The sequence below is a fragment of the Vitis riparia genome, chromosome 7 (assembly GCF_004353265.1).
Source record: "Vitis riparia cultivar Riparia Gloire de Montpellier isolate 1030 chromosome 7, EGFV_Vit.rip_1.0, whole genome shotgun sequence".
Taxonomy (NCBI): Eukaryota; Viridiplantae; Streptophyta; class Magnoliopsida; order Vitales; family Vitaceae; genus Vitis; species Vitis riparia.
The window spans coordinates 13,956,007-13,977,414 of record NC_048437.1 but is presented as its reverse complement, the minus strand read 5'-3'; the positions used below and the strand labels follow the sequence as shown (position 1 = coordinate 13,977,414).

The window sequence follows — 21,408 nt, the reverse complement described above, 5'->3', positions numbered from 1 at the left end:
TTAGGAGCTCTAGGTCATTGTCCTTTCCATCATTACATTCATTGTTGATGTGGCTTCACCCCATGTTTGATTTGAGTTGATCATCACTTTTCTTCGTATATTCATTGTTTCGCTATCATCCTCGTCATTGCTTTTGATTCATCCCCTTCGCTTCACCTCCTTGTTCTTTTCTTACACTGACCTATTCTAGGTTTGATAGAGATAATAAGAGTCACGGAAGAATGAATGAGCAATCAAAATTAATTATCAAATTGTGGCTATTCATTTTGCTAAACCAAAACTTTTGTTAAATTAACCCTTTCATTTCACAAGTAAAAAAATCATGATATATGTATATCTTAAAGTCCTTAATCATGTCATGCTTTGAGTATGCTGAGGAGCATGGTTTGAGTTTCATTGATATGAATCATGTGTTGCTTGTGTGTGATTCTCATGTTAGTTATATAGTTCTATTAGGAACTTTGTAACATGGTCATTGTGCTATCCTTATTGAAACCTTCTTTTTTTATGGTCTACCTAGGTGGAAGTCTTTAGAGATGATTGAGATGAAGTCAATATTATAATGCATCTCTAAAGAGAAATAAAGGCTACATATATACAAGTATGAGTTTTCAAAGACATATAGTGTTGTCTCAACTCATTAAGAGAAGCATGAACTTTTATACAAGGATATTAATTTTCTCCATATGGTGATGTGCACAAGGATATTTTCTCCTTAGTTGTTATGATTCTACCTTTTAAGATAGAAATTGTTGTATAATATCATTTCAAAATATGGGAATTGAATTTTGTTTTATATGACTATTTTCTCTACAAAAATTATTTTCTTCTAATGCTCCTTCATGTTTCTATTATTAAAAGATGAATAATTAAAACAAAACTTAGTGTCGTTCAAATATGTTTCTTATTTTTTGTTTTTATAAAGGAAGATAGTAATAACTTCTATATAAAATAGTGAAGCTTTTAGACTCTTAGCTTAAAAATGAGTATTTTAAAGTATTAAAAAAATTTACATCAATTTTTTAGAATTTTATTCATTATGTTAATAAATTAATAATAAAATATTTTAACTTAAAGAAGTGTTTTATTTTAAAAGAAGTAAAATTTTATAATAAAAAGGATTGTAATAATAAAAATCATTATTTTATAAGAAAAAAAGAAGAAAAAGGATAAGAATCAAATACAAAAGTTATAAAAATTTATAATTTACTAATTGTATTTTGTTATAAGTGATTGGCTAAATCTATCTTCCTAAATGACATAAGTGATTTTTAAGTAGTTTATTTATCATTAAAGATCTCGTAAGTCAAATGACACTAAATATAAAGTTAAAAAACTCTCTTGAATGAGGTAAAAAACCACAGAAAAAATTTCTTCCCTTTCAATAAAAAAGGGAATACATATCTTTGCTAGTTTCTTCACCCTGATAACTAGTGGAAACATATATCAATACTTGAGGTATAATCCATCAACACAAAAACAAGTAGAGAATGGAAGATGATACCATGGTAGTTTTCATAAAAGGTTGATGGAAGGACCTTCATATTTGCCTTAAAAAACTCCTATTTTCTCTATTCTTTCTCTCTTCTAGGATCTTCTACTTTCAAAATTTTAACATACATAAAAGAAACCCTAGATGCTCCTTATATTTGGGCTTAGAAAACACCCAAAAAGAATACCCTAATATATGGGCTTAGAGAACACCCCAAAAGCATAATATATGGGCTAAGAGAACACCCAAAAAGAATAGCCCAATCTATGGCCTATAAAAAAATTTGGGATCAACATAAGCCAAGAGATACACAAAAATCAAGAATAAATGTAAATATCAAAAGAAAGAAAGATACCAATATCAAAGAAAAAGACTAAAAAAAACATATTATGTATAAGCTTTTGGTTTCTTAACATATTTTGAATTAAATCTTCGAAATAAAGAGTGACAAAAATTCATGGCTACTTATGGTGTTTGGCAAAGGAAAAACAAAAAAGGTCTTTGGTCTTACAAAACCATATGGGACATACCACTTCATTTAATGAAAGAAACCAACTTGCAATAAAAAAAAAAGAAAAAAAAAGTGTTTAAGACAAGGGAAAAATCAGATTTATTTTCCTTTTTTTTTTTCTAAAAAAAAAGGGAAAAATTCAGTTACTTTAAATACATGTTATCTAAAGCACATGACTACTTATAGTGTTTGGTAAAAATAAAAATAAAACTAGAAAGGCCTTTGGTCTTACAAAACCGTGGGACACACCACTTCATCTAATGAAAGAAAACAACTTGCAATGAAAAAGAAAAAAGAAAAAAAAAATGTTTAATCAAATTGATTAGAAAAAAAGACAAGGAAAGAGTATGACTTATCTTTTTTCTTTTTCCTTTTTTTTTTTAAAAAAAATTATTCACTTTAAATACGTGTTATTTAAAGCACATGACTATTAATAATGTTTGGTAAAGGAAAACCAAAAAGGTCATTGGTTTTACAAAATTGTGTGGACACACCACTTCATCTAATGAAATTAAGAAACCAACTTGCATTGAAAAAAGAAAAAAGAAAAAAAATGTTTAATCAAATTGATTAGAAAAAAAACGAGAAGAGTGAGACTTAAATTTTTTTTATTATTATTTTTAAAATAACAAAAAAAATTATTTACTTTAAATACATGTTGTCTAAAACACATGGCTACTCATGGTGTTTGGTAAGGGAAAAAAAAAAGGTCTTTGGCCTTGCAAAATCGTGTGGACATCACTTTATCTAATGAAATCAAACAATTTACGATGGAAAAAGAAAAAGGAAAAAAGAGAGTGTTTAATCAAATTGATTAGAAAAAAGATAAGGAAAGGGTAAGACTTATCTTTTTTTCTTTTCTAAAAAAAAAAAAATGTATTCACTTTAAATATATGTTATCTAAAGCATATTACTACTTGTAGTTTTTGGTGGAGGAAAACCACAAAGGTCTTTGGTCTTACAAGATCATATGAGACATACCACTTTATCTAATGAAAGAAAACAACTTGCAATTAAAAAAAAAATGAAGTTTAATCATATTGACTAGATAAAAAGATAAGGGGAGAGTAAGACTTATCTTTTTCTTTAAAAATATATATATTCACTTTAAATACATGTTATCTAAAGTGATGAACCACATATACTAACCATTTCATAGGATTAGAAGAAATTGAAATAAAAATGCTTTCCTTATTTTATTTCACAAAAAAATAAAAAAATAAAAAACGTTTTCATTTAATAATTTGTGGCACTACTTTAATTATCTAAGATACAATTTTGAAGATGATAGAATGACTAGTTTATTCCTCATCCACTAATATCAATCTTTATAAAGTAGCTTGCAATAAATAGTAATATAATTTCTTTTAATTTTTTTTTAAAAATATAACTAATTGTCATTCTTGACTATTTGTGCATATAACTCTACATGATTAAAAGTAATAAAAAAATGTAAAACTATATTGTAGTTTTGTAGGATATCCTTGATTTTTTTGTAAGAGATAAAAAAAAATATTACTACTAAGTAAAGCTTGATTTCTCTCTCCATATTATATAAATATAAAAAGAGTATGATTTCTCTCTCTATAAAACTCTTTTGAATCTTCCACTTTCGTCAATTATTGTATGCATCGTTGCTTGGACCCTATGGGTGACCTGAGAAGACTAAAAAAGTCTTTATCCTCTTTCAACAAACTTTGTGAGATCCTCTACCTAGTCACATAGAATTGATGAAAATATAAAAGTAAAAAAGAAATAATTAAGAAGAAGGATAATATTGTCCACCAATATGAGTCCTTCAATGTAAAGGTACATTTGAGGATTTAAACTTTGTTAATTTCTTAGCATTACCATTTTTTGAATGAAATTTCATGAAAATTTTATAGAAATTCCATGTTTCCTTATCCCTTTGACCTAAATTTCTTGAAAATTTTGTGGAAATTTCATATTTCTTCTTGTGTCAAGATTAAAGTTTTCTATACCTTTTATTGGGTATAATATAATATATAAGTTTATTAGTTACATTCTACCTATTACCTTGAATTTAAGTTGTGGTACTCATTTTTTCCACTCCTTGAATTACTAATCATATAAATCCTTCACCAAGTAGTTAGCTAAATGTTCTTGCACAATTTTCTAGAGGCCTCAATATATCAAGTAGAGAGATTTTGAATATCCTAATATTAGTAAAGGAGGCATGTCTAGATGCTCTTTTAGTTTTGATCTCGGTATTAAAAAAATAAGTATTTTAAAAAAGGAAAAGAATTTTTTTCATTAATAATTGTTTTATATAATTTTTTAAGAACCTATTTATATAAATTTTCTCTTGTGACCTTAGTTTTTGAATAATTTGACAGTAAAAAGAGGGACTATGTAAATGGTAAACATCAATAAGAAATTACTTCCTATATTTTGTTTTGAATTTTAAGAATATATATATATATATATGAGAAGGTTTCTTAGAAACCCCATCAACTTTTCATCAAAGACATTGTTATTGAGTGGGAAAATGATAAAATGAAAAGCAAAAAGTAGAGAACAATCATGGAAAGACCTTGACTCCTAAAAAAAATAGAAGTAAAAGAAAAATGAGTGTCGGTTTGTTGGTACTAAAGCCAACCACAAATGAAAAGGAATTGATATCAAAGGACAATATGCCAACTATGAAAACACAAAAAAGATTGAATGATCTTTAATGTGTTGACTTGTTGACTTTAAGATGCTAATGGTCCTTCTCATGAGTTTTAAATATTTATTCTATAGAATAAGTAATAATTTTATTTAACTTTTGGAAACACTTGTGTTATAAGAATTATGGTATTAGTGTCTTCATTTTACCATATAAGAAACTAAGAAAATTGTAATTTTATTTCTATTTATTTTCAAAACAATTTATGATATAATATGAGTAAAAATTTGTATAACATCCACAAGAAAATTATAATACCATGAAAAAATTTCTAATTATTAAAGATAAAACTCATATAAGACATAACTCAAAATAAACAAAAATCTCACATAGCCCCTGTAGACCCCTGTTGTGGTGAGGGCCTGGGGAGAGTTGATATTTCTTTTTCATTTTCATTGCATTTTTTGAAGTATGGGGGGACCCCTCTCTATGCATGGATCCCAGCTGCATTGGACGTGTAGCAGCAGGGGGGTGATGGCTGGCCATGAAGGTGGTTGAAGAGGCCATGCTTGCTGATCGGTGAACAGGAGGGCAGGTAGTGGCTTGCGAAGCAAGTGGGGTATCCTGATGAGGTTTTAGGAGGTCATAGAGAGGAAAAAAATGGGTCGATGAGAGGAGTTTTTGTAGAGGTGATAGAGGTTTTTTTTCATGGAAGCGGAGAGAGGATTTTGAGTTCCAGCGGGGGAGGGGGAGCGGATGAGCGCATTTGGATGAAGGTTGCAGAGATGTTTTAGGAGTGAAGGTTTCTGAGAGATATTTTAAAGTGGAGGGAGTTTGCAGCTCGGGGATAACCAAGTGATCTCGCTCCAAAAGAATCACTCAGGTTTGATCAATTTGCACCTTGGATTCTCCACTTTTATCTCGTTTTGTTTCCTTTTCAGTCATACATTGCCTCATTTATGGTATTTAGATGTTTGTCTTAACCATTTAATGTATTAAACTTGCTCCTCATTTCCTGCATGGGTTGGTCTCTGTTTTTTTTTTTTTTTCCTGTTTGAGTTGCATGTTGGCTACTATATTCATTCGCGTGTTAAGACCATTCAAGCCTCCCCACCAGTTTTTTCAAACTTCTTGATTCCCATAAAAATGGAGTGGGATTTGATGTACAATGACACCGTACAGGAGATATATGCATACCAACAGAGATACCATCTGGTGATTTAAGAAAGATACTTATTCACTGGCTCGTGAAGTAGCCTTCTCAAAGAATCCCATTCCAGTCGCATGGCCATCTTAGTGCACACACGACCATTTCTCACTCGTCTCCAGCTATGGGAACCATGCAAACCCGATTATCTTTCTTATACCCATCTCTCGTCAACCCCTCACCAACCAGTCCACTAATTCTCATCCCCATCCTTCAAACCCATTTTCCATGCCCATTACACCCATTCCCCTCACTTTAGCATGGCCATGCATAGCCGCCACCTTTCATACCCATCTCCTCAATCTCACTGCTCACTTCTTCGCATCCATTACCATGCCCACTTAGGATGCTGAAGAACTTGGTCTCTGGTGCCAAGAGAGGCTTCTCTTACGTCATCGATGGTAGTTCCAGCAAATGGGTCTTCTTTGGGGGTGGTGGATCCAAGACTGATTTGGCCAAAGGTGATGGCTTGCTCTCTCCCAGAAGTGGAAATGGTGGTAGGAAGCGTCTCTAAAACCCCGTAAAAACCCTCGTACCGTTGTCTCGCTCAGTCAGCTGAATCAATGGCGGCATTAGAGCTTCTCCTCTCTCATGCTCGCCACCATTACACCACCAGACCCAGAGCTTCACTTCTAGGGTTTCACAGATCTCTTTGTTCATCATCGTCATCATCATCAAACACGGACCTCACGCCCGCTTGAGCCCCAATCACTTGCACCGCCTGTGACTCACCCAGTCGCGCTAGGAACTCGCCATTGACGTCTCCCTCTCAGATGACAAGAGGTCCGTAGCCCCGTCGTCCCCACTATCTCCATCGGCGGCGCTCATGTCAGGGACCCCTCAAGCCTCGTAGCCCTCCATCACCTCCATCTCGCCTCTCGTCTTATCGGCGGCAGCGGCCTTCTTTGGGAGAAGTTGCCCAGGCGAGGGGAGGGAGGGTAGGCGGTGAGGGAAATGGGTGCCTTGGGCTTGCCCATGATGACATTGGATTTAGGCTTGAGTTGGAGCACCAGGCCCAAGTCTGTGATGAAGATGGGTGCCTTGGGCTTGCCCATGGTAAGGATATTGGGCTTGAGTAGGAGCCCAGGCCCAAGCATGTTGATGAAGGGCCTCATGCTCCCTATACCAGCCACCCTCATGGCCCAAGTCCATGTTGAGTTATCGCATTTGACTACTTCATTTCTAAATAAGTTTTAAACCTCTAATCTTAATAATTTATTAATTTATTCATTCATTTTTATTTTTTATCTTATTTTATTTTTACCAATTTAGTTAGCTCAATTTAAAGACAATTAAAAGACAAATTATTAAGGTTGAATATCCTTTTCAAAACTTAAAATAATTCGTATCTTATCTTCCCTTCTTTAGTTATGTCTAATCACCATATATGAAAATTTTTATATAATTAACTTATGTTGCTCTCGATGAATTTACTACATTCTAAACTTTAAATCCTATTTTCAAAACTTAGGTCCTTAAGTAATTTTTCAAAAATCCAATGTCCTAATTTAATTCTCAATCCTAAAAATTCCACTATTCGTCTAAATGTTATTTTCGTTAACTAGAATTATTATCCCATATTTATTTATTTATTTAAAGTCCAATCTTTCAAAAATCCAATGTCCTAATTTAATTTCCAATCTCCAAATTTCCATTGTCCAATTTTATTCGTTTAAAAGTCATGTTTGCTAATTATTATTATTATTTCGTATGTATTTATTTATCCTCTTTTTAAAAAAATATCATTCATTAAAGTCTAATCCTTCAAAAATCCAATGCCCTAATTTAATTTTTCAATTCTAAAAATTCCACTATTCGTCTAAATGTTACTTTTCGTTAATTAGAATTATTATCCCATATTTATTTATTTATTTAAAGCCCAATCCTTCAAAAATCCCATGTCATAATTTAATTTTTTTTCAATCCTAAAAATTCTACAATTCGTTTAAATGTTATTTTCATCAATTAGAATTATTATCCCATACTTATCTATTTATTTAAAGTCCAATCCTTCAAAAATCTCATGTCCTAATTTAATTTTCAATCCTAAAAATTCCATTATTCGTCTAAATGTTATTTTCGTTAATTAGAATTATTATACCATATTTATTTAAGGTCCAATTCTTCAAAAATCCAACGTCCTAATTTAATTTTCAATCTTAAAAATTCCACTACTCATTTTCTATTCGTTTAAAATATTATTTCCATTAAATAGCATTATTATTCCATATTTATTTATTTATTCTAATCGTTAAAGTTTAATTCTTCAGAACCCGACTTCCAAATCTAATTTCCAATCTCAAAAGCTCCATCGTTCATATACCGCTGTTTAATGATTGTTCTCATTATTAATGTTATCTCATCCATTTATTTATTCAATTATACATATACCAAAGATCTCCTCTCTAAATAAATTCTTAAGTTTTCAATCTCTAAATTCACATCTCCAATCTCTAAAATTCGATCTTTCGCAATTATTTACCAAATCTTTATCATTTCACCATCGTTATTATTTCATTCATTTATTTATTCACTCATCAACTTATCCACTCATTTAAAATCCCGAACTCTCAAATCATTTTCAAAATTCCAATCTCGTTCAAATTCAATTTCTGAAATTCTCATTCTCACATTCAATCTCTAAAAGTCTGATCTTCAAATAAACTCTAAAACTCCAATTTTTCAGTTATCTTCGAGATTCCAATTTTTCAATTAAATTTCAAAAATCCAATTTTCTCTCAAATAGTTTTAATTCCGCTCTGGTTTTCAATCGATCTTCTGCTCCTCTTGATTTCAATAAGCATGAATAAATTTTTCATAATTCCATAATAATGGAATCTGTGACATTAAGTCATGCAAAATAAACGGGCTTTGGTGGGGGCCCAACATGGGTGACTTTATGATTGATTGATTGATTGTTTGATTTGATTATTATACATGATTGATTTATCCTACTCTCTGACATGCATGAGATTATTCCTAAATTGTGCACTAACCCTCTCTATTGATAGCGCATGGTAGCTCGTTGCCCAAGTATTACCCATTTTCCCTCTAATCGTTGTCTATGCATGTCCCGATTCTCACATGTGCATGATTTATTCTGGGTATTCATTGATTTACTCATCCATTGCCATGATTGCTTCAATTTTATTAGTAGAGACCCGACTTAGGGACGTAGAGGGGTGCTACAGTTTTTGTCGTACTTTCCTGATAAGTAACCGGACCCCCGAACCCGATCCGATTTTTCGTAGATCACCTTTTCCAAAATAAGGAGTCACACTTAGGGTTTTTCTTTCTTATTTTGTTTACCCTTTTAAAAATAAAACAAAAATAAGTGGCGACTCCAAGTCATTTTTCTTAATCAATAAAATCATTTTTCAAAATAAAAATCGAGCTCGCCATTGAGTGGGAAACGCATGAGCCGAAATGCGGGGTCCATAGCCCCATAAAACAATGTACAAGGGAAAAAGGCAAGAAATATGCCACCTATGTCAATCAACAAAGTATCGTTCCTTCTTAGAATTTTCCAAGATGACAAAAAGTCAACCTAACTCTCACTTTTTTTTTTTAATAAAGAAAAGACTCAAACATTGTCATGCATCTTCCTCACAACAATGGTAGAATTCTAATTGTCCATTGGATTTTGGAAAAAAAAAAAAACCATTTTTTAAAATATGTATTAAAATCTGATAGTTTCGAAACTATTTCCAAATCTACAACATTTTTTAAGACATCAATTGGAAGTCATCTTTTAAAAAGACAACTTTAGGTTAAATATTGAAGTTTGCTTTTCAAAAAATAACTTTAAAATTCATCTAAACTTATCTTTTTAAAATACAATTTTTAATTAGATTATTCCAAACTATCCTACATTTAAAAAATATTTTTTTTTTGAATTGTCATATTTAAAAAATATATTTTTTAAAATTACTATTTTTTTTTAATCTCGCTTCAGTGTTTTATTTGATGACATATGCACTTATTTATTTTTTCAATCTTTCCTATTAGGTATTAGTATCTTCAACTTCCCACCCAAGAAACTAAATAAGGTATAATCTTATTTATATTTATATTCAAAATAAATTTATGATATGCTGATGTGAATATGATAAGAAAATAATGATGTCATAAAAAACTCTTTTATTAAAAATGAAACTCATATAAAATATAACTTAAAATAAACAATAATTCTCGACAAATCCCATAAAACAATGCATACGGGAAAAGGCCAAGAAAAGGGTCACCTATGTTGGTCAATAAAGCAATTTTTCCTTGCGAAGTGACCACCCTCATTCATTACTTTTTGACTTGGTGAATAAATGATTCAAATAAACAACAATTCTCTGCAAGCCCCAAAATACAATGCACAATGGAAAATGCCAAGAAAAGGGCCTCCTATGTTGGTCAACAAGGGAATCTTTCCTTGTGAAGTGACCACCCATTCATTACTTTTTGACCCATTGGTGAACAAATGATTCTTGTTACATCTCATAAAAGGATTAACAACTAATTTTAAATAATTTTTTTATACAAATAAATAATTAATATTAGTTAGTTTAATTTTTTCTTTTTATCATGGCCAATATAGTTTGAGCTACTTAAATAACTAACAAAATTTAGTGATATGATTTAATTTTTGTTAAGAAAAAAGAAGCTTACTTTAACTTTTCAAACAAATACTCGATTAAAAAAATCATCAAATAATTAATATATATTTTAAAATAACAAACATAACAATAATATTTTTAATATATGGCTTTAATTTTTATGCATAATGATTTTTTAAATAGAAATTTAAATTTATGTTACCATTTCCAAATAAATAAAATTTTGAAATTCACTTCAAGTATCAAATTAGATTTTAAATTTCAACTTGAAGTGTATGAGAATGATCTCCTATGGTATTACTACTTGGGATTTTGGCCAAGCTTTTTTGACTCATAATGGGTGAATCCCAAGTTGCTATAATATTAGAAAAACCCAAATTAAAGCTCAATCATCTCTACTGTAATATTTGAGTCACTAAGATTTGACATATGTTTAGCTGTTATACCAATTGGGAAAGAAAAAGAAATTAAAGAAAAGACAGTACAAGGGAAAAAAATATACAAAATAACACGAAAAATTGCAAAAGCAAAAGTATTTTGTCATCATGTTCCAATTGATGATATATGCTAGAAATTATATGTTCGTATTTTTGCATTTGATACTCTTCGATTGTTGATATCCGATGGTGATTAATTGTAGTCTAGACATGAAGAATAGCACATTATTTGCAGATCCAGCATTGATGGTGGTCTATTTCCCTCAGATTGCCATTTCAAGTGAGTATCGATCCAATAGGTTGGCTTTTCGTCCCGTTTTGGGCCTGCCGTCAAAGCAAGTTGCAAAGTGAAAAGTTGTGGGATCCATCTCATCTATGTGCAAGATCATCCTCAACAGAGCCTTCAACTATTCAATGTCAAAAAAAGCCATGATGATACAGAGGATCACCCACATGTCTAGTTTCCAGCTCCTTCCGCCAACGTTAAAATATTTATTAGAATTAGTGAAAAAGAAGTATCCCGATAACTAATATTGTTATTTGTTTGGGAAGTTGAATGTGGTATTAGATATGTTCAAGCTTTGATTTTAACTGTTTATTCTTAACTATAGCAAAATAAAAAATTTCATTTTTAAAAGAGATGTGAGTCTTTATTCTGACTTATCTTTGAAATAAATTATTGAATTTAGAACCTGAAACCATATTCAAATTTTAAAAGTTAAAAGTATCCAACTTAGATAAGTATAGATACTAAATGGATTTTATAAAATATTTTTTAATTTTATTTAATGCTTATAAATTAATTTTACTTAAACCCTAATATATATTATAAAAATAAATTCTTAAAAGTAGTCTTTCTGTATTGTGTAGTTGATATTTTGGTATATATTTTTTGAGGTGAGATATCTTCCATTTGATTTTGAGATTTATTAAATGTTTAGATTTTAAAATTTCATTGAGTAGTTACTAATTTATAAATAGCTACATAATTATTTAAATTATATTCTATATAATTTTTTTAAAACATTTTATATTTTATTAAATAATTCTTTTAGGGGTGGTTGTTTTATAACTAAAATTAAGCAACTAAGTTAATTACAAATTAATATATATATATATATATATATGTTAAAAAAAGTATTTTAAAAATAATATTTTTATATATTTAAAATTTTAGATATGTTATAATCATGTTATCATAGTTTGATAGGAGATTAACAAACTGGAATCATGTTAACGGGTTTTTCTTCTACTTTAATTTTGATATGATTATTAAATGAATTACATTTGAGTGGAATAAATTTTAATATCTTAGGTTATGTTTGGTTCGAAAAATTTGAGGGAAAATGTAGGAAAAAAAAAAGTATAAAGAAAGAAAAAGTGAAGAAAAATAAAAAATAAAAAATAAATTAAAAGTTGATAAATTATTTTTATCTATTATTTCCAACTCATTTTACTTATTTTAATTCATTGATATAAAGATTAAATAATTTAAAAATATATAAGTTTTTAATTAGTTTTAATCATAGTTAATTTTCTTGGATATTTTTTATAAAACAATCAAACACGAGAAAATCATTTTCTTTTCAATTTTTTTTTCTATTATTTTTGCGAACCAAACATAACCTTAAAATTATTAAATATTTGGAACAACACAGTAACAAATTTCATGTTTTGCTACCATAAATTTTTGTGGGAAAAAAGAAGATTTTTGAATTAATTCAAATTAATTTCACACTAAATAATTAAAAGAAAAAAAACAGTCTTAAGCATGCCAGGAGACAAATATTTAAATATATATTGAATTTTTTCTCCCAGATTAGAGTCAAATTTTGTTAATTTTGTTTAAGAACAATAAAATTAAAATAAATTTTAATTCTAAAATCATTCTGTTAATTTTGATTTTATTTTTATTTTTATTTCACGTTATTGAAATGATTTTTCTGTTTCAGGCTTTCAGCTAAGCTCTCCTCTCTCCCATCAACTTTGGTTTCGGTCTCTCCTCTCACCGTTGGCGAATCACAAACCTCACCGGCGCAACGGGCAATGAAATATTCCTATTGCCAAAAATGTTGATCGGTCGGAGATTAAAACCGTAGATAAACCAAAATCTCACTAAAGAACCCTACAGAAAAAAGAGTTGATACAAAATCCCTACTCCAACTCCTATTGCATGCAGGTCACAGTTACGTGGGAAACAATCCTCCTATTTACTCTCAGATCATGGTTACGTGGGCAACATCTCCACACCCTCCCTTGAATTTCGATTTGTGCCACTTCCTAGTCATAGGCCACTATTTGTGTTTCAGTTAATGTTTGAGTTATCTATGCATCTATAAATGCACCTGCATGAAGTGAATAAAAGAGAAAGGTAGAATTCAAAACTTCATCATTTCCTATCTCTCCTGTCCTCTCTCAAATTAAACTCATCATTTGGTATCAAAGCTGCGTTTTTTTCCTCATGGACACACGAGGGAAAACCAATGCTGAGTTTCGCAACGAGGTCAACGAAGCCTTGGCTCGACATGAGTCAAGTTTTGATCAAGTGAATGCCACGTTATAGGAGGTTTTGACGGAGCTCCAAGCTTTGCGAGTAACTCGAACTGCCAACCACTCCCAACCAGAAATCAACCCCTTTGCCCCAGAGGGATCAGTTCACTACTCGCACACTACTACCGCAATCACCAATACTGACCCACATCTTCCACAACACCTTAAGTTGAATTTTCCCAAATTCAATGGGGAAGACCCAATCAACTGGATCTACAGGGCTGAACAATATTTTGAGTTTCAAAACATTGTAGCTAAAACCCAAGTTCAGCTTGCCTTCTTCCATCTTGAAGGCATTGCACTCCAGTGGCACCGCTGGTTGACGAAGTTTCGAGGACCCCTTTCTTGGAATGATTTCACCAAGGCCATTCTCCTCAGGTTCGGTCCTACCGAATATGAAGATCCTTCTGAAGCATTGCCCCGCCTAAAGCAGACAACTACAGTGGCTGCATATCAGGAGGCATTTGAGGGACTCTCCCACCAGGTCAACGGATTACCTGAGCCATTTCTCATCGGTTGCTTTATTGCAGGGTTACGTGATGACATTCGCCTAGACGTCAAGATTAAGCAACCACGCACGTTTGCAAGTGCCATTGGAGTAGCAAGACTGATTGAAGAGCGTAATCTCCTTCAAAAGAAAACAGCAACTCCTAGCCGCATCCCAATGACAGCGACGCTACAGAAGGGACCTAACCCTTCCGCGGGAATTCTTGGACCTAATCCAACCCAACGGTCCAATAATAGCTTAAATCCTTCCTCATTGTTGGTTCGCCGAATCACCAATCAGGAGGCTCGTGAGCAGAGAGAGAAGGGATTATGCTACTATTGCGACGAAAAATACTTCCAGGGACACCGATGTGAACGGCCCCAGCTTTTCATGATCACGGATACACCACCAGAAGAGGAAGAAGCTCTAGGTGACAACCAGCAAGGAACAAAGGGGATTAACACCTTACCTGAGATATCATTCCATGCCATTACCGGGGGTGAACACCCGCAAACCCTCCGTGTTTTAGGCCGATTAAAGAACAAAGACCTAACTATCTTGATTGACGGCGGCAGCACTCATAATTTCATTGATCAAACGGTTGTCTCCAGATTCGGATTGCCAGTCGTAAGAGAGAAGAAACTCCAGGTGATCGTGGCGAATCAAGAACAGATCGAGTGCATGGGGCAATGTCCAGGACTTATGCTCACCATCCAAGGAATTCCTGTCACGACAGACTACTACATCCTACCAGTGGCAGCTTGTCAGGGGGTCTTCGGGGTCCAGTGGTTGGAGACTCTAGGTCCAATTGAATCATACTATAAGGCTCTCACTATGTCATTCAAATTGGAAGGCACCAAGCATACTCTTCATGGGGTAAGACGCGCTACTGGAATTTTTAACATTGAGACTTTGGATGACAGGGAATGTACAAATCTATGGGCACAGGATTTTTTTTTCAAATTATTCCTGCCCATAACCAGTCCCCTTCACATCGACGATCGCCAGAAATGGTAGAGCTGCTGAACCAATATGCTCGGGTTTTCGAGAAACCAAACAACCTACCTCCTAAACGCCCACACGATCATCGAATTCCACTGTAGCCTAACACTGAACCAGTCAGTGTGAGACCATACCGATATCCATACTACCAGAAAGCAGAAATAGAGCGAATGGTGGCTGAACTCCTTCGTTCGGGACTAATTAGACCAAGCATGAGCCCTTTCTCCTCACCGGTGTTGTTGGTCAAAAAGGCTAATGGCTCTTAAAGGTTCTGTGTCGACTACAGGGCTTTGAACCATATCACCATCAAGGACAAGTACCCTATTCCAATGATAGATGAGTTACTGGATGAACTCCATGGGGCCAAGTTCTTCTCTAAACTGGATTTAAGATTAGGATACCACCAAATCCGGATGCAAGTAGAAGATATTCTGAAGACTGCTTTCAGGACCCACGAAGGACACTATGAATTCGTGGTCATGCCCTTCGGGCAAACCAATGCCCCAGCAACTTTTCAAAGCCTCATGAACGATCTCTTTCGGTCCTATCTCCGGAAATTCATCCTCATATTCTTCGACGACATACTAGTATACTCCAAGTCTTGGAATGATCATTTGTCGCATCTACAGATTGTTTTTGATTTATTGTCCATTAACCAACTATTTGTCAAAGAATCAAAATGTCAATTTGGAGTTACACAGGTCACCTACTTGGGCCATATTGTTTCAGAAAAAGGAGTATCTGTTGACCCAGACAAAATACAGGCAGTAGTCACTTGGCCTAAGCCCACTACAGCCAGAGAAGTACGTGGGTTCCTAGGCTTAGCAGGATACTATTGAAAATTCATAAGCCATTTTGGCGGCATAGTAGCACCTTTAACCAAACTCCTAACCAATGACCAATTCAAGTGGAGTAGTGAAGCAGAAGAAGCCTTCCACAAATTTAAAGAGGTGTTGACCAATCCGCCAACCTTACGTCTGCCAAACTTCACTCAAAGGTTCGTGATCGAATGTGATGCAAGTGGGACTGGGATAGGGGCAGTTCTCACTCAGTATAACCACCCTGTGGCTTATTTCAGTGAAGCTTTAAAGGGATCAACTTTGGCACTATCCACCTATGAAAAAAAAATGTTGACAGTAGTCAAGGCAATCAAAAAGTGGCGTCCCTACCTACTAGGTAAACCATTCACAGTTCGCACTGACCACCTGAGCCTTAAATATCTGCTGGAACAACGAATTACCACTCCCGTACAGACACGATGGCTGCTCAAAATCCTTGGGTATGATTATACCATCGAATACAAGAAAGGGCCAGAAAATCAAGCCGCAGACTCCTTATCTCGCAGGATAGAAGTCTGTTTCATCTCAACTTCTATCCCAAGTGCAGAATGGTGGCAAACACTTCAGAGGGAGGTCCTCTAGGACCCTTTTTACACCAACTTAGAGAACAGGCGTGCTTCACATAACCTTGTGCAGCACGACGGGGTTTGGTTCTATGATAAAAAGGTTTATTTGAGCCCTTCATCCACCCTGCTTCCGTTGATATTGGAAGACAGCCACTCCTCCCCAATGGGTGGTCATTTTGGGTTTCATAAGACACTACACCGAATTGGCAAGAGCTTTGTATAGCCTAATATGCGGCGGAAGGTGAAGGAGTTTCTACAAACTTGCGAGGTATGCCAGCAATACAAGGCTGATTGTATGAAACCAGCAGGTCTCCTCCAACCTTTGCCAATTCCAACTAAAATATGGTCAGATATTTTGATGGACTTCATTGAAGGACTGCCCAACTCCAATGGTCATTCCGTCATCATGGTCGTCGTGGATCGTCTATCAAAATATGCCCACTTCATCCCTCTTAAACATCCTTACATGGCGGTCACAGTTGCAAAGGCGTTTGTCTCTAATGTGGTTCGACTCCATGGCATTCCTACATCCATCGTCAGTGACAGAGACAAGGTCTTCACAAGTGCCTTCTGGTAGACCTTATTCCAGTTGCAAGGGACTAAATTGAATATGAGCTCCAGTTACCACCCACAGACTGATGGCCAAACTGAAGTTGTCAACCGCACCTTGGAGTAGTATCTGCGGTGTTTTGCGGGACTACAACCGAAGAAATGGGTAGAATGGGTTCCATGGCCAGAATTCAGTTACAACACCTCCACCCATTCCTCTACCAAATTCAACCCATTCGAAGCAGTCTACGGGGTGCCTCCCCCAAGCTTCCTTTCTTACATACCGAGCACAGCGCGGGTCCAAGCAGTGGATGAATATCTCCAAGATCGGGATGAAATCTTGAAGGAGTTATGTCACAATCTTCGGATGGCACAAGATAGAATGAAAAGTCATGCAGACCAATGTCGAAGAGATGTTCAGTTCAATGTTGGGGACTTCGTTTACGTAAAGTTGCAGCCCTACCGCCAGACTTCAGTAGCTTTCAGGAAGTCTTTAAAACTTTCTCCCCGTTTTTTTGGCCCATACCAAATTCTAGAGAAGGTCGGACCAGTGGCTTACAGACTGTTTCTTCCCGCAGGGTCCCAAATTCATGATGTATTTCATGTTAGCCTCTTACGCAAGCATTTGGGGTCAATCACCCCCACATCCGCTCAACTTCCGCCAGTTTCGGACGAATCTATATTATTGCCACAACCGGAGTCCATCCTGGCTCAACGCGTGATTCACAAAGGGAAGTACAGACCTCGCACCGAATTTTTGGTGAAGTGGTTGGGCGCACCAATTGAAGATGCCACCTGGGAGAATGCATGGCGGTTCTCCAAAGCATACCCGGAGTTCCGTCCTTGAGGACAAGGACGCTTTGAGGGGGAGGGAATGATACAAAATCCCTGCTCCAACTCCTATTGCATGCAGGTCACAGTTACGTGGGAAACACTCCTCCTATTTATTCTCAGATCATGGTTACGTGGGCAACACCTCCACACCCTCCCTTGAATTTCGATTTGTGCCACTTCCTAGTCATAGGCCACTATTTGTGTTTCAGTTAATGTTTCAGTTATCTGTGCATCTATAAATGCACCTGCATGAAGTGAATAAAAGAGGAAGGTAGAATTCAAAACTTCATCATTTCCTATCTCTCCCTGTCCTCTCTCAAATTAAACTCATCAAGAGCATCCTTGAGACTGCGAAAACAAGTTGGAGAAGACATTTTGTTAGTTTTTTTTTTTACTTTATTTTGTTTAATTTCCTTTGATAATCTGCCTCTGTCACTGATTTTCAGTTTGAAATTTACGTTTTCTAGGTTTAGATGTTCTTCCTTAGCTTGATTGAGCACACAGTGCAATTGCGGCCTCATCTTCTGGACCTTCCCCTCAATGAAGCCGTCAAAGGAGAGTTTGAAAGTCTCTTCTTAGACAAGGTCTGGAGATTGAGCATTATCTTTGCGTTTTTAATTTGTTATTGAGATTTCAAAGCATTTAAGGGACAGAAAGTCTTGTGACGAAGATTGTTGTGAATTTGGGGCTATGTATCTCTGTGTATGATATGTGGTCTATTGATGGTGGTTTTGTCTTTCCTAGGGATGGTGTGCTTCTGTTCTTAATCAAAAATTTGGTTTTCATACATCATCTATCTTGTTCTTTGATACAAGTGCATTTCAGACAGAGTCTTTTTTTTTTTTTTTCCTTTTTATTGATGTTTGGTTTCACTCCTTAAATGGAAATGGAATGACTGTGGTTTCTTTCCTGGACTGCAGCCAAAATTGATTATTTTGAGCGGCTTCGCCCAGAAGAACTGAATCAACAAAATATAGAAGCCTTAGTTGCTGAGAACAATCTGGTACTCAATCGTCATGTTTCATCTGTTCTTTCCTTTTCTTAACTTTTAAATGTCACTTCAGTTGGTAATTTTCATTCTGGTGGAACCCTGATAAACCATTGATATTTTACCAAAAAATATAATTGAAATCGGGGGAAACCATGAATTAGTTTTTAATGGCAACAGAGGAGAGACAATGTGGAATTTTGTAGACTACATCTAGGTCTCAGGCATGGACTGCAGTTCTATGGGCTTGGTTCTACTTGTCCTCTACTAGAGTGAAGTTTCTATTTTTTAACAATTACTGGATCAAATAGGACTTGGATAAGTGAAATTTGGGTGTGATAATGGAAGCAGTATAGTTATTTAGTCTTTTCTTTCTTTCACTTCTGGGTCCCTGAGACCGATATTCATTGATGCAAAAAATGAAGATCCTTCCAGTTAATGATGTGGATCTTGCATTGCACAATTTTGTCAACAAAGATGACAAAATGTCTTTCTATTCTTGTGTTCAATATAATCTGGAAGAGACACATGTGAGTACTCCATATTATGTCTTCAAATTTCTGTGACAATATCACAGATAGTTTAGGTTGGTTTTTAGTTGTACCACATCTATATGGTATTGAATTTGTTTGAATATAACAATTGTAAGTATATTGTAGATGATTTTTAATTATTGTAAGGGTTCAATATTTCCTAGTGTTGTCTAATTGTCTCCTAGGTGGTTTCTTTCCCTTTCTGTGAGCATTACTAAGTATATAAGCAGTGATTTTTAATCTAAAAGTTAATTATATTATTTGCCTTTTGAGTAGTTAGGATTAAGACTTCTTGAGTAAAAGAAGGAATCTCTCTACATGTACTCTTCCTTCCCCTTTAGGACATTGCTTTGCAGAAGTAGCATTTGGCATCTCACTGACACTTGGTGTGAACCTGCTGCCTGCATACCTTGCCTATATAGGAAATATATAATTTGATGGTAACTAAATATAACTATTGCAGGAGTGGGTCAAGGAAAGGTCAGTGCACTCCAAGGAAACCCCACAGTTCATGTCAGGTGCTCAGTCATTGGAGGTAATGCTTATTCTTCTAGTTTTCTTAGCAGAACAAGTGATCTCCATGTCTGGATTTTTTCCCCCTTTTTTACCTGTCATTCTTGTTCAATATTTATCCACTCTCTGCCTTCCAATATATATTTTTTTTTTTTCAATTTTTTGTAGAATATCACAAGTAAAGGCACTGCAGAAACTGGAAGTGCAGTTTCCTTTAGTGATGATGAAGACCTCAGCCAGTTATCTGGGTCAAAATCTACCACTAGGGGCAGAAGTAGTTCATCAGCAACTTTTAAGTCCTCCCATGATGCTTCTGAACATGGTAAAGGTAAAACTTGTAGATAACTTTTGGGGAAATCAAACCTAACTTGAACTTGATTCCACCTTGCACCTATGCTTCTAGGAAAATTATTGATTTTGTGAATGGACTATGTTGAATTGTTCTACCGATGTTTGATGTTCTTCCTTCTTTATTTTGGAAAAAACTAAGCCATGATGTGTGTATTTGATGAATTAATTCAGCATATTTGGTTGACTGATTTGGTAAACCTTGCACTGGCCTAATTTATGTTCTCTATTTGAAAACTAAGAAAGTATCAAGAACTGGTGACCCTTTTCTTGAGACATTGGTGAAGGTACATCATGAAGCATTTCCCATAGTCACTCATTAGAATTGTAGTTCTGTTTCTGAATTGAGAAATGTGTTTGCAAAATACCCCAGTTTGCCTTATTTTTCTGGTTGTGTTGCCCAGAATATCACAAATGAATGGGCTAAAGGAGTGTTTAGTGATGCCGAAAAACATTAACACATCATATATATGTTATTGTTTCTTCTTTTTCTTCTTCTTCCTATTTTCTCTGGTTTTTATTTTTTCTTTAAGATTTTAGATTCTTACAGGTGCATATTGCATAGAGAGGTGTTGGTGCAACCTTTGATTGAGATGCTTCATTATGCAGATGTACAGTTGAGGGAAATGTCATCCTTTGCATTGGGGAGATTGGCATAGGTTATACTCCTAGAATTCTTTTATTTCCTTTTCAAATTACAATTGACAAATAATATTGAAGGCATGAAATGCTTACTATATTATATCAATGAATAGTCTGTTTCTTTCAAGTAATCTTTACAGGATTCATCACAACAAGTAGTTTTGTTTTAGAGTCATTTCAAACACAATATATTTCTGAATATTATTTTACCTGCTTCCTATTCCCGTTTACTCTTCCTTATGAGGTATATTTTTCACCCTAAATTCTGCATATTTAACTATCCTGCAACAAGGCCAGAAATTATGAAGTAATTCCAACCTTGCTTGTTTTTCCTTATTCTATCTTCTCACATTTTCATTTTCGACCCAAAATAGCTAGAGAGATGATTATTTTCTTTGATTGCTTTCTCTTATATCGGGTTCCAAACAGTATGAAAAAACTTCTAGGCTTGCAAATACTTCTCTAAATTCTAATTTATAGTCCTATTGCTGACTTCGCTTTTCAACTATTCTTTCCCCTTCATTTTCCAATACTATATAATCTCTCTCTTTTTTTTCTTTTTTTTCTTTTATTTCTTTTTTTATTTTTGATAAGAACAAAAGAACTCCTTCACAATATGAGAACTGATTTACCATTTCTTTCAAAAATGGTTCCCTTAACAGCCATGCAAATTT

General features: G+C 34.2%; 2 protein-coding genes across 6 annotated transcripts; both read left to right on the top strand.

Annotated features, from left to right (window-relative positions):
- The first annotated feature begins 12,994 nt into the window (after nucleotides 1–12,994).
- LOC117918809 lies at nucleotides 12,995–20,943 on the top strand. 5 transcript variants are annotated; one of them, XM_034835710.1, is made up of 6 exons: nucleotides 12,995–13,023; nucleotides 18,048–18,087; nucleotides 18,178–18,294; nucleotides 19,695–19,766; nucleotides 19,913–20,072; nucleotides 20,702–20,943. In XM_034835710.1, the coding sequence occupies exons 3-6, from the start codon at nucleotides 18,184–18,186 to the stop codon at nucleotides 20,749–20,751; spliced, it is 393 nt and encodes a 130-aa protein (XP_034691601.1). In that variant the 5' UTR covers nucleotides 12,995–13,023; nucleotides 18,048–18,087; nucleotides 18,178–18,183; the 3' UTR covers nucleotides 20,752–20,943. The 5 variants fall into 5 exon arrangements, 3 of the variants coding, with proteins under 3 accessions (XP_034691601.1, XP_034691598.1, XP_034691599.1); XM_034835707.1 differs by lacking the exon at nucleotides 12,995–13,023 and adding an exon at nucleotides 18,631–18,713 and having other exon boundaries at nucleotides 18,042–18,087; nucleotides 18,178–18,459; XM_034835708.1 differs by lacking the exon at nucleotides 12,995–13,023 and adding an exon at nucleotides 18,631–18,713 and having other exon boundaries at nucleotides 18,042–18,087; nucleotides 18,178–18,459; nucleotides 20,643–20,943.
- Nucleotides 13,345–16,343, top strand: LOC117918065. Its single transcript, XM_034834593.1, has 5 exons — nucleotides 13,345–13,386; nucleotides 13,447–14,796; nucleotides 14,904–15,019; nucleotides 15,209–15,725; nucleotides 15,831–16,343. Exons 1-5 carry the CDS (start codon nucleotides 13,345–13,347, stop codon nucleotides 16,341–16,343), a joined length of 2,538 nt encoding a protein of 845 aa, XP_034690484.1.
- Nucleotides 20,944–21,408: the final 465 nt, after the last annotated feature.